Source organism: Vanessa cardui, chromosome 23, assembly GCF_905220365.1.
Source record: "Vanessa cardui chromosome 23, ilVanCard2.1, whole genome shotgun sequence".
Lineage (NCBI taxonomy): Eukaryota > Metazoa > Arthropoda > Insecta > Lepidoptera > Nymphalidae > Vanessa > Vanessa cardui.
The window spans coordinates 10,822,990-10,836,121 of record NC_061145.1 but is presented as its reverse complement, the minus strand read 5'-3'; the positions used below and the strand labels follow the sequence as shown (position 1 = coordinate 10,836,121).

General features: G+C 35.4%; 2 protein-coding genes across 5 annotated transcripts in view; one reads left to right on the top strand and one right to left on the bottom strand.

Annotated features, from left to right (window-relative positions):
• LOC124539657 (complexin) overlaps window positions 1–4,944 on the top strand; it is a 327,849-nt gene extending 322,905 nt beyond the window's left edge. For all 4 annotated transcript variants that reach the window (XM_047116959.1, XM_047116961.1, XM_047116960.1 and 1 more), the window contains one exon: window positions 206–4,944. In XM_047116959.1, the coding sequence (XP_046972915.1) occupies window positions 206–279 (74 nt within the window). In that variant the 3' untranslated portion in view covers window positions 280–4,944. The remainder of the gene's footprint in view (window positions 1–205) is intronic.
• Window positions 4,945–6,372: 1,428 nt separating this feature from the next.
• On the bottom strand, window positions 6,373–12,298 carry LOC124539796 (heparanase). Its single transcript, XM_047117151.1, has 7 exons — window positions 12,108–12,298; window positions 11,512–11,684; window positions 10,679–10,891; window positions 10,000–10,204; window positions 9,112–9,340; window positions 8,328–8,569; window positions 6,373–7,517 (listed from the first exon to the last, which is right to left on the bottom strand). The coding sequence occupies exons 1-7, from the start codon at window positions 12,296–12,298 to the stop codon at window positions 6,401–6,403; spliced, it is 2,370 nt and encodes a 789-aa protein (XP_046973107.1). The 3' UTR covers window positions 6,373–6,400.
• Window positions 12,299–13,132: the final 834 nt, after the last annotated feature.

Sequence of the window (13,132 nt, the reverse complement as noted above, 5' to 3'; positions counted from 1 at the left end):
ATAATAACGAGTTTATTTATGATCTGTGATTAGAACAAATCTCGAGATTATTGATCAATTACAAATAATAATTGAATATAATATATAGTCGTTATACATAGTCAAATTTAAAATAGTCTCTCCTGGTTCGTACCCGACGCAAAGCATCTGTGAAAAATGAATATAAGATGTGAAATATGTAAAACGGAACGTTTGAATGTTACAGAATTGAAAAACACCATCGAGACGCAAGTGAACGAACTGAAGTCGCAGATCGAGAGTAAGTGTGTAATGCAGTGAGCAGCGCCGCGACCGCACCACCGCACGACCGAATACATGATGTAGCTGTGCAACCCATCGTTACAGACTCCCACCCGATCACCCCTCGTCCCGACCGCAAACCATTTCAGGAATCATTCGCGCTCAAATATTTGTGTAGGAACGATTCGAATTCTAAATTATTTCGGAACCTAGTTGGCTAGTGGCGCGTTGGTGCTTGATAATGAGCAATAATATTTTTATACATTCATAAAACGTGATGAGCGGCCATCGATACCACCGAGAGTGTAGGAAGAAGACCGAGCCTCGAACGTCAGGTCAAAAAGTCATCGCACATCCCGAACGGCACGCACGAGCTCGCACGTGGGGACGAACCTTTAATATGTTGACGCTTGTGATATATTGTTATTTAAGTGTAAAGTGAAAAAGTAAATTATTAAATACAACTAGAACGGTGTAATATTTATAAAAGGAGGGAATAAAAACGTAATTTAAGAAGTTAGCACGCGTGTAGTCGACTCAAACTCCAGCTGCTCATTCTCTCGTTTCCCCTTCGGACTCGGACTTACATTAAAATAACAGTATTCGCTCTGTAAACATTTGTTTTCATCCAAATTCCACTCGGCTTGTTGTAATGGCTTGCGCTCTGCTCACTCTTCGGATCTTCAACTTTTGCCTCGAAATCTTTTGCATGCGTGCTTATGCAGTGTATCGATATCGTGTCCGTGTATTGTATTTTGTTTAGATGTATATACCTTAATCGACCTAGCCTTAATGTCCACATCGAAGATATAATAGGTACAATATTGTTACGCCCGGCGGCGACGCCGGTGCCCTTGCATGTTTAATATAAGATCGATGTTCGTTTAGAGTAATATAATGTTGTAGATAACGAGACCTCTTGTTGTTTTACCGTTGAATCAAGTTAGCGTAGTCGACGCGACTCTTAATGTTTTATCGATGTTTTATGCTTAGGATAAAGTAACATTGTTTGAGCAAAATTTTCGAGCGATTAACGTTACGGCTTCGGTGGGTTTGATAGAGCTGATCGGCTCTCGTCCAGTCGGGCGTCGATTCGATGAGTGAGGCGGATGCTGATGATGCTACGTGCAAGGCTAATGGTTCGAATGTTTGTCTCAACATATTAAGCTGCAAATGCAAAAGATTTGTTATCGTCAAAAGCTGTGATATATAAATAAAATAAACTAAAGCTGTGCGCCGGACGCGGCCCGACCGCTCGCGTTACATAGTCACTTTAGCTTCTTGGTAACTCTCTTTCAATCTTTCACGGACTTCAGTCTCATCTATAAGATCTTCGACTTCATTCGGATTAACGATCGTCCACACTTTCTCGTAGTTTAAAATATTCTTCGTCGATAGTTCTATGATATCAGCACATCATGTATTTTCATCGTTAGTTTTAAAGTTATTTTAAAAATATTATATTAAACCTTGTAGCGATCGCTTGATAGTTCATTTATTTTATAAGCAAATTTACCGAGATAAATAATGATATGTAACAGTATATAATATTAATTGCGTATTGAAAATCGTATTTAACTAATCGATATACATGCTCAGTGTAAATACGACAAATCAACAATAATTTCGGAACGTATATTGACCGCTCTATTTTCTGATTACGGTTCGACACATCAAAAGTATTTTCATAGCTTATTGAGACGTTACTTTGAGCACGCGTAGCTGCCATAGTGTGTAAAGATCGTCTGCGATGGGACCTTCGGCGTAAGGAACACGACCGTCCCGACTTCTCTACTCGGAAACTTCACAATCTTGTAATGTTAAGATATGACATAAACTTTTCACAGTGTACGTGTGTGTTAGGCTAGGTTTATCATATAATACGATAGTTCTATATACGTGCATGGCAATTCTAGCTGATCTGTTGTTCGTAGTAAATAAACAATAATAATGTTAAGATAATCTTGGACCTGTTTTGGATATGATTTTAAACATGACCAATATTTTCTGTCATCCCTTACGTAACTCGTCTTCGCCCACAGATACCTAATCCTAGATTCTATTTTCCTCTCTTTCTATCTATCGTAGACTAACTTTACTCTTCGTTGTTGGCTCTCACGTAGTTGATAGTGGTTTAGAAATGTTATTTTCGTACGTAGCGAGGTTTAGGCGTAACTAAACGTTTGATGTGAACCCGCTGAGTGTCACTAAATTAAAAACGACGCTCGTCTACTTTGTACTACGATTTGTGCCGCAAACGTTTGCATGCGCGTGTCCGCTCTCGCAGTGCGCTGTGTCGTTCTCTCTCGATCAGTATCTTCCTCTCGATATATATTAAGATGCTTTTTAAATATCTTGTTTGTAAGCTTTCGATGTTTGGTGTATAGTGTTACGGTTTCAACTGTAATTATAAATAATGTACTAGTGTAAACTCGTTGCTTGAATGCAAATATTTTGAAGGAATTTGGGTGATATCAAATCAATGTTACGATTCTCCCCATATTGTTAACGTTTATTGTCATTACGATGTAAGAATCGTCGAAGTGATTGTTTATTATTGTTTTATAACAGTTATATTTATTATATGATATGTATTGAATAATAAATTCGGTAGCATTTTGAATTAGATAACGCAAATATGATTTATCTATCATTGCAACATTGTTTTCACGTCGTAATAATTGTAATGAATTTACAAAGAGGTTTATACAAGGTAGATATGTAGTTTAGTGATAATTGTAAATTATTTAATAAAAAAAATAAATAAAAACAATTTATGAATGCATTATCCAAGAACACTAGAATAATTTTAAGCTCTTTGACTGACCAATTTCAGAACTCTCGTGAACATCCGTTGATCAAAATTAATCTAATGACTATCGCATTCAGGGTATTGTAATTATTATTGTGTATTTGTATTGTATGTATCCTTTCATGATCTTTTAGAATCTATGACTTTTTGGCCTGCGATGGCATTCAAAATTTCATACTTAATCATCGATTAGGTATTCCTTACGCCTTAGTTGACAAAATGACTAAAATATTATTAGTAGAATAGCGAAATTGATAAGGCTATTCGTATGACGCAATCGTAGCCATGACATACGAGAATATGCGCGTGTGTTTGTTAAAAGGTTGTGTAAATTGTGTGTTAGTGGAAGTATTATTTGCGTGTGTGAGAGATCTGTGTTTGTGTGAGTGAATGAACGGAATGAAATCTTATTTTTCAAATTATCTACTGAATATTTCGATTCGATTAATAATGTTGGAATACATGCTACGCTTGCGTCATATCAATGGGTACGGATGTTTTTTGTTTATCAAATTTTTATTATATTTAGCAAAACGACACAGTTACAACTATTATATACCTACATTGTTAAACATTTATCAGATAGCGTTATATATGCACTAGGAAATAGGACACGATCGATGCGTTTGCTACTTAAATGTCAAATAAAATAAGGTCTAAATTTGTATGACACTTGATACGTTAATAAGAATAATTAAACATTCTCTTAAAAAATTTAAACTTCGATTTTTAAAAATTGAATTAATTTTAGTAGCAAATGCATCTTATACCTGATCCTACGACTATAACTACAGATCCCGCGAAATAAACATGACAAATGGAAGGTTTCAATGAAAGGAGATAGAAATAGGATCAGGTGTGATTCAAAACCGGTACAAACGGCAATCTAGAGACAACGACACACCACACACACACGAGCTTCGACACTGACGCCATTACACGATTGTTATATGTACTTAGACTTTTCCGAATTGTATAGAGATTATTTTGTATCAAAGAACTGACTTGAAGTGCCACAGACTACGTTGTTGCGCTTTCTATTATACACAATTATTTAAAACAACATATTTTCTATATTGTGCGTTGAAGTCCTAAGGTCGCATTCGTTTCTTTCATAGTTGAATGTTAACGTTATTTAGAGTACGATCGAGGAAAACAATCGTTATCTCTATCTATCTAGCAGTTGTCTCTTTCTCGTAGGAACTTCTAGGATGGTTTCCTTCCTCGACGGTGCTCCGTTTCAGCGATCTGTTCGATGAGAATTGTAATCGCGTATTATAAGTACACATTAGCGCGTTAGCTTTTAATATTAGTGACATCTAGCGTTAAAATTGCAAGTTTACCGAAATTTAATGGAAGTGAAGCGTGAAGTGAATAATATAATTGTAATGGCAACATTGCGATCACTTCGAGTGAACCGGGTTCATGTTGTATTGTTATTATAAAGAAAGGTTGAAAGTTTATCCAGGATTACATTTAACTTAGAATTATGGAGGAAAACGAAAATGAGGTTATTGTTGAAAATGTTTTTAGGTAAATAAAATTGGATTGAGCTTTCTTGATACTTGTTGTTATTAATGATTTACGTTCCGTTCGCTGGCCCCGGCTGTACACTGTACAGCACTGCCGTTCGACATTGGTCTTTATCTCGGGTGATTAACGTTCAGTTTTCACTGTATCTATCACTTGTGTAGTCTCGTAATGTTAGGCTTGTTTGCTAAAAATTATTTATCGTCTTACTGTTGCGAAGCATTGTTAAATTTATTTACTGGTCCTCATTAGTTATGTATAAAAGTTTAGAGGTAGCCATTTTCATATTAACTTTACTGTGAGTTTGAAAGTGGATCGTCTACCATGTTGTTAAATAATAAATAAACTACATTGTACCACCATTCATTGTTTTATTTCTCGCCAACAACTCTATCTTAACCTGCTTACCTATCAACAGCACTTACACAAAAAAATAACAATCAAACTATCAATATGAATAAAATAACAACTCAAAAAATTGTTAAATTTATTCGATGACACTCGAATAACAATCTCATTGTTAAAAACAATACCTGTAATGTATATCTATTGTTATATAATAATTAGTATTCTATTCATATTTTATATCAATCTATATTACCTGTGTATTTATGCATCTGTCACCTGACAATGTCACTGAAGTGACAGTCTGTAAAAGGGCGGGAAAATGACCTATTCGCTCAAGACGGCGGCACCACTAAGAGTGGTGATTCAGAGTTACAATATCGGTGTGTATGAACAGCAATATCGCTCGTACTTACTAGAGATGTTCCATGCGTCATGTTTCATGGGTTGGAACGAAGTTCCTTTGACTATATATTAAGCATTATGTGTCTGTTAATCAACGATTCAACAGACACCATAAAATAAGTTAACAACGTTTCAGAGTTACTAAGTGACAATGACAAAATGAATGATAAAAATCGCCTGTCACTGTTTACGATCAATATGAGGTTGATAGTGTTCTGCGAGTTCTTTCTACCTAAATATACTATACTTACACTATAATAGATTATATAGTAAATATACTATATTAGAATATATAGTAGATATAAAATATATACAAATCGGCGGCAGCGATGGCTGAGCGATAGAATTGTCCCTTTCTGGGTTCGGTGTTACGAGGTCCATCACGATGAATTAAAATAACACGTGGTATGCCGACAGAAGTTTTATTACGGATTTATAATTTTTTTCTTAAGTAGGTAAACCGACAGTTTCGCCTTGGAGGTGTGGGCTGATCAGTTACTCAAACGCAAGTGTCGTTATCCAGTACCCATACTCTCCAACACGACTCTGTCCACGTGACATTAACATTCCATGACGTCACCGCGTTTACCCACTAATATAATAATCAAATAAGCTTCTTTTAATCAAAATGATTGCATACATAGTATGTTGATGAACATACATAGTAGATTTTACTTGTGATAGTAAAATGGTTATTTTATGTGGAATGAGGAGCTTCCATGGATGAATAGATTAGTGGATTATAATCACCCCCGAACGTCATAACACCAATCTTAGACAGAAAGTGTAGGGTAGACAGGCTTTCTTAATAATATACTCAACATCTATAGTAAATTATAAAAAATAAACTATTCTTCACAGCGAAACAAAGGGGAATCAAAACTGAGTACAGAGGTTAGTATATAAATAAAAAAGGTATTTAAAGTCTAATAAATCTTTATTTACAAAATTTACACCTAAAAATATCCAAAATCCATTCCAATGAGCGAGAAATCGCTGATTCGGTGTTTGTATAAACACCGAAATGGAACATACAGGTACACCGTCTAGTTTATAAGCCATCTTAAATTATTCCAATATTGTAAGAGCTGTGAATATTCTGTTAATATTTTTATTAAAATCAACAAGCAAGGACAATATATCGTCGAGTGTTGATTTGAGTAGGCCAGTGTGGGATTTATCGCTTATATCTATAGTAGCACTATCGTCTGATACTTTAGTCTTTAAAACGATTCCTTCCGCTGACTGTACATCGTAATCCTCATTAATATCTTTATCCTGTATTTCTAACGGCAAATCGCTAATCTGCTTAAGCTTATGAATGATCTTACCAAATCTAGAAGTTTCTTTACTGTCGTAGGATATTTCGTTCTCGGCTGTATCATCATCGTATTTTTTCAATAATTTGTTTTTTACGTTTCTTTTATTTCTTACTAATATTTTATTTTGGCCAGACTTTAAATCAGATGTTGGAATATTCGATTCTAATATTTCATTGGCATTGTCATGTGTCGTTTTCGTCATTTTCAGGTTCCTTTTCGATTTACTTCTATAATGTCTGATATTATTAAGCGATGATTTCGATTTATTCTTTATTCGTGCAATGTGATCTTTTGAAAACTTTGTCAGTTTTTGTATGATGTTATGTTTGAATGCCTTATCTCCTAAACTGTTTTTTGTTCTAATATTATATCTTTTGGGTTTTCTGCTTTGTTCGTCATCGAATGTTTCACGCCTAACCCGTACTTTATTACTATTTCTATTTAAATTAGCTTTGAATATTTTATGTGCGTTTCTTAAATCTTTATTAATATTATCAAGACTTTCTTGCAATACTTTATTTTCTTTACTGAGTTCATGTTCTTCAGTTCCATCAATAAATTCTTCCAATTCATCTCGTAGAACTTGTGATGAAATGAAATCTTTCTTATCTGCCGAACGTTTTCTTCTGACGAAATTACTTTCTTCCTCATCTTTTGTATCATTAGTGAAAGCTGAAGATGGTTTCTTGTTATTTCTCTCATCTGTTTCATAGCATGCCTTAACTTTTGTATTAGCTAGAACCCAAAAGCCAAAATAATTTGGCGGGAGATTTAGTAGCAACGTCTTATATGGGCGAAGTCGTTTGACCACAGGACGAATGTCTCCTTCGTAATACATAGCTCGATTGTTCACTATGATATTCCTGTAAAGAAAAACGTCATAATTAAATTGATGAATGCACGTGTAAATATAATGTTTTGTTTGTATTAATATACTTTTTTATAACACTCACTCATATTACTAAAATGGAATGGAATCACTAAAATAGTAAAAATATATCTTCCTTCGGAATATTGTCTAATTTGAATATATTTTCTTTATTTATACCTGATAACACAAGAATATTTCTAAGTACTTATTGTAGTCAATATTTAGAATTCATATTAGTTGCTGCTAAACCTTATATACATCCGACTGAGTAAGCATTAAGTAGTACTTCAGTCACCTCAATTATACTTTAAACAGCAATAATATACAACGGAGAGTTACAAACACTTTTAACCCTTTTCATATCAGTTACACAGAATGCAAGAAAGCTAGATGAAAGATGTTACACGCCAGAAAATACAACTAGATTTATAGTCACATCAGCTCTTACACTTTTACCACCGGAGAAGAGATGGTTGCGAACTTTTTTTTTTTAAATAAATAAATATAAATATGAGATAACATCACATACACTACTCTAATCCGAATGTAAGTAACTAAAGCACTTTTGTTATGGAAAATCAGAAGTAACGAAGGTACCACAAACGCCCAGACCCAAGACAATATCTTATGGTAATCTACATCGACTCGGCCGGGAATCGAACCCGGGACCTCGTAGTGGCGAATCCATGAAAACCGGTGTACACAAAACTCGACCAGGGAGGTCGTCAAATTTTGCTAAATTGGTAATAGATACACTATTAAGCCTATAGATGGAAACGAATAAATATACGAATGATCTAACCCGTTGTGATCGTAGCCCAGTATGAACTGCATGATGTCGCCGCCGTCCTCGCGCGCGGACAGGCGCACGGAGAGGCGGGCGGGCTCGCGCGCCAGGTTGGCGGCGAACAGCGTGAGCGCGGCGGGCGCGCGGGCGCGGCGCGGCGCCGTGCAGTGCGCGAACACGGCCGCCGGCGCCGACGTGTGCACGCCCAGCACGCGCTCGCCCACCAGGTTCTTGTACAGGAGGGCCATGTAGAAACTCTGCGAAGCACCATAGTAGACACTATTACACGTGTTTTCATATTAGCATCGGTTCAAACATCAAAGCTATTTTTATGTATATCTGAACTCTCATACAGAAATACCTGAATATAAGAGTTAATCTCAAATATTTGTGCTTAACGTTGGTAAAAATATGTTATTTACAATAAAATATATATAAACTTATGTAATGAGTTGTAGTGAGCATTGAAGTACTTATTCGAGAGAACTAAGGGAACCAATTGATAGTGAACCATATTTCGAAACACAAAGGTTAACCTAAAGGTTTGTACTTCTGCAGAGTAAGGTATATATGTACATCAGTTTCAGGGCGTTTTTATATTGTTAGAACTAAATTACGCCACTATATGGAGCGAAATATCTTGTTCGCACTGAGCTGTTGATTCAGAGCTTACGTTCTGAAAACTCTGAATGCGTTAGTTCATCCAACGCTCTTCACGTCCAGTCAAAAACATACACATACTTAGTCAGACTAATTAATCAATTAATGAAATTGGTAAGAGTCAAAATAACATTATTACCAAAGTTGGTTCATAAAGTTCCTTCTCCATTAATTCCCTGTAATGCACTGAGAATCCGTTTCTGGCTGAGTAACCGAGGCTGGTCATCCAGTCGACTGCCCGTTCCAATTCGCTTAACACTGGACTGTGTTCAGTCAACCAGAGAGGGGTGTCGCTGCGGCTGAGCAACTTGAGCAACTTGAACCGGTCCTTATCTGACATGCGCTCTAGTTCTTGGGATGATGAATTACTAAAAAAATTTAATTCTATAAAATATGCTCACACACACAAGTTGAAATGAATACCTTGTCTTTGGATAAGAGACCACAGCAGTAATCTTGAGCAACATTGTTAAATACATCGTAAGACGTGTGAGTTGAATACAATTCCGTCATAAACATCTATATACCAGAAGTGATGCAGTATGGTAGTACTGCATCTTCTGCTCAGAAGGCACGGAAGTATGTCTGGTACATACATACATTTGTGAGATTTAGGCATTTTTACTATTGTCCCTGTCGTACTATGTTTAAGAAGAAATTCAGGAGCAAAAAGTAAGCTACAGAATAAAAACACTATATTATAAAGTCTACAAATACGTTTTACTTTTCATACCGTATAAAATATACTCTGCTAAAGTATCTAGATACATCTGCATCAGCAGGACAGACAGACAGACATACGTTATCAGTACGCATATGAGTATAATTAATTGTTGTTCACTGAAGAACAAGTTTACGTGCTGATTGACAAACAAACAAAACTGGTCTTCTTTGTTGATTAACTTTAAAACAAAGTTATCCAAATGACAATATACTGAAGATCCTTTAACTTTCGTCATCAAATGTGCCTTTTGTGTCTGGTAGAACAATGGCTGTGCTAAATGTCATCGTGTGTGGAATTACCTACCCATTCAACAAAATAGCATCCAGCATATCATTTGATAATGTCACGTAATCCTTGAAGTCGCTCTTGGAATCAGCCTGCAAGCAGTGTGTTACATCGCCCCCCACTACCCGCCACCGGCCTGCCTTCCCAGAGGGAAAGGTCTCGATGATCACGCGGAGTGTCTCGAGATCGTTTAGGTATTCTTCGATTGATTGATTGTGACATTCTACAAAAATATTATAACAAAATCATACTTATAATAAGGTATGTAGTTAGTTAATACAAACGATTTAAATATTTCATTAGTTTACGTTTACAACTCGGAGGAAAAGTATTTATAAGTTAGCGTAACAATAATTTGACACCGAAATGTTACGGGTTAAACCTGCGCCGCTTATAGTTATGTTTTTTAAATTTAATTTATAAGCTTAAGGCACAGTCGGGGTAAGAAAAGGTATATTTTCGTGTGCTCAGTATGAACGATAATCTGCTTTACCGATTGAAAATGACATATTGCGTCACAATTATTTGATGTTTAGATTCAAAGGGTACTAAGAGCTTTAGACTTGATAAAGGAATTAATTTGAAAACTGACGAAGGTTTTCTTACTTTGACTGTACAAATCGTATCCTAACTACAATGAGTAATTACAGGTCATCATTGTCATATTTATCTTTAAGAAGAAACTAAAAAAACTCACCATAACCCAATTGCCAGAAGATGTCTCCGATATTGGACTGATCAGCTACTGTAAGGATCTTCAGCGCGGTGTTGGGGTCCCACATGCCAGAGCTGGTTTTTTCGTCGCTGTTTAAAGCAAACACCAAGTCGAAGCCAGTACTTTTTGCCCAGTGGACGAATTTCTCCCATTGACTGTTCGTTACGGAGAAACTGGACTTTTTGTAGTGACGATCTGAAAAATGGCGGTCATGACAATTGCCTGGGGCCATTCGCTTAAATAACAGCGCACGAGCTTTTAAATACATGTACATTATCTATGCACCCACTATTACAGTCTGATGGGATGACAATTTGAGACGAACCAAATGGAGTAGGCACAGGATCACTTCCAGGCTTCTTCCTAATTTTCCGGATTGTTACTGAGAATTTTGTCATAAAAAATATACTTTTTTTACTAACTTGATCCAATATTCAAATTTGGAAATCCAACAGAAATACGCACTAAAATACGCTTCTCAAAATTAAGGAACATCATTATAAGATGAAAAGTATTTGTTCGTAAAAAAATCAAAGTCAAAACATAGTAAAGTAAAGTAAAGTAACAGCCTGTACATTTAGAATTTCGATGAAATTAGCCAGATGCAGGTTTCCTCACGATGTTTTCCTTCATCGCCGAGCACCGAGATGAATTATAAACACAAATTAAGCACATATATATAGTGGTGCTTGCCTGGGTTTGAACCCGCAATCATCGGTTAAGATGCTCGCGTTCTAACCATGGACCATCTCAGCTCACAAAGCATGGTATGATTGAAATTATTTCTAAGTACATATATCAATAGATCACAATACCGTCTTCATCTTCTCTGAACAGCTTGCTCAAGCTAAGTTTCTTGGGCTTGTCGAGCTCATCTATGGCCAGTTGCGGTGTGGTGGTGTTCTTGAAAGTCATGTGCGAAGTAGATGGACCCGCAATTCGAATGAACGCTGGAGTTAAAGCTGATGCCATGCAGATGCATTCTTTCCTGTGAAACACCTTCAGTTACAAAGTTACACAAATACTCGCCGTCCTCTCCTTTTCAATAAAACGTTTGAAGTTATTTACGTCACGCTGCTAAGATGCAATTTATCGGATACACATGTACCAGATACGACGAGCATTATGCATATTTTTTTTTATAGAATAGGTTGACGGACGAGCATATGGGCCACCTTATAGTAAGTGGTCACCATCACTCATAGACAATTAAGTTGTAAGAAATTTTAACTATTCCTTACATCGTCAATGTGCCACCAACCTTGGGAACTAAGATGTTATGTCCCTTGTGCCTGTAGTTACACTGGCTCACTCACCCTTCAAACTGGAACACAACAATACTGAGTACTGCTATAAACTTGAACTCTTAGTATCGGTTAAAATTAATTGAGCCTCTCGACAATATACTTACTTATTGTATTTTTCACTTGATGAAAATAAGTATTTCGGATCGATCGTGAAACTGAGAAAGTTGCTGTCGACCAAATTAATGTGCCGCTCCGTTTCGATCTTAACATTAAATGTATCAGCTTTTATCGTATAATTACTCAAAAGCGTTAAAAATATTACAAAAAGATTTAATCTCCTAAAATCTCGATCCATTGTTGGACGTTTTAATTTACTAAATGCATGCGAAATGCACTTTAGTTAATATTTATGTTTGGAAATGTTGAGTTGCAGTTAGTTATTGTTGTTATAAGTTTCAGGTAATATAAAAACTTTCTATATTTTATTAATATTGCTAACTATACTACAAGCGACTAATTCGAATCTCTTGAGAGACAACCGTTACGTAGAGGAAAGAAAAACTGGTGAAAAGGTAGGGTTGTACATAATATAGATAGACTTAATGTATTTGATTTTTTCAGAGCATATGTCTAAATCTAATTTGGGTCATTACTCCCCTCTCAATAGGATTATGAGAGCATATAACTCAATAAGCGGAGACAAAGATTTAGATATTTTCATTATATGAAAAAAAATAAAAATAAAATATTAATTGTAAATACTCAAAATTGTTTAGTTTAGATATGTTCTTTACTTTTTTTTAGTTTACTTATGTTCTTATCTTTATTTTAATTTATTGTTGTTATGTAATAGTCTTTAATTAGCTTTTTTTACCTTCTGTTTGTTGTCGCTTAACTTTAATTTTGTGCATGCTGTTATCACGTATACGTAAAATACCACTAGTCTTATTTTTTATTCATGTATTTGGAATGTTTTTAGTGTGTATTTTGTTGTTGCTCTAATAAATAAATAAAAATAAATAAATGAATACATTACAATTAATATAGGTTTATATGTAGATACAGCTAGCGACCAACCCGGGTTCGCACGGGTCCAATGCTGATACTAAATATCCTATAGAATATTTTTTATTTCTTTACTATATTGTACATGTATTAATATATAAATACCTTTCTCTTAAATGATACT

Bases quoted from the DNA above. Each gene is read 5' to 3' on its own strand.
- LOC124539796 (XM_047117151.1), bottom strand. From the start codon at position 12,298: ATGGATCGAGATTTTAGGAGATTAAATCTTTTTGTAATATTTTTAACG. The intron at 10,892-11,511 runs GTATTGTGATCT...GCCATTTTTCAG, and splicing joins GTTCAGAGAAGATGAAGACG to ATCGTCACTACAAAAAGTCC. The intron at 8,570-9,111 runs GTAATAATGTTA...GGTGCTTCGCAG, and splicing joins AACTTTATGAACCAACTTTG to AGTTTCTACATGGCCCTCCT.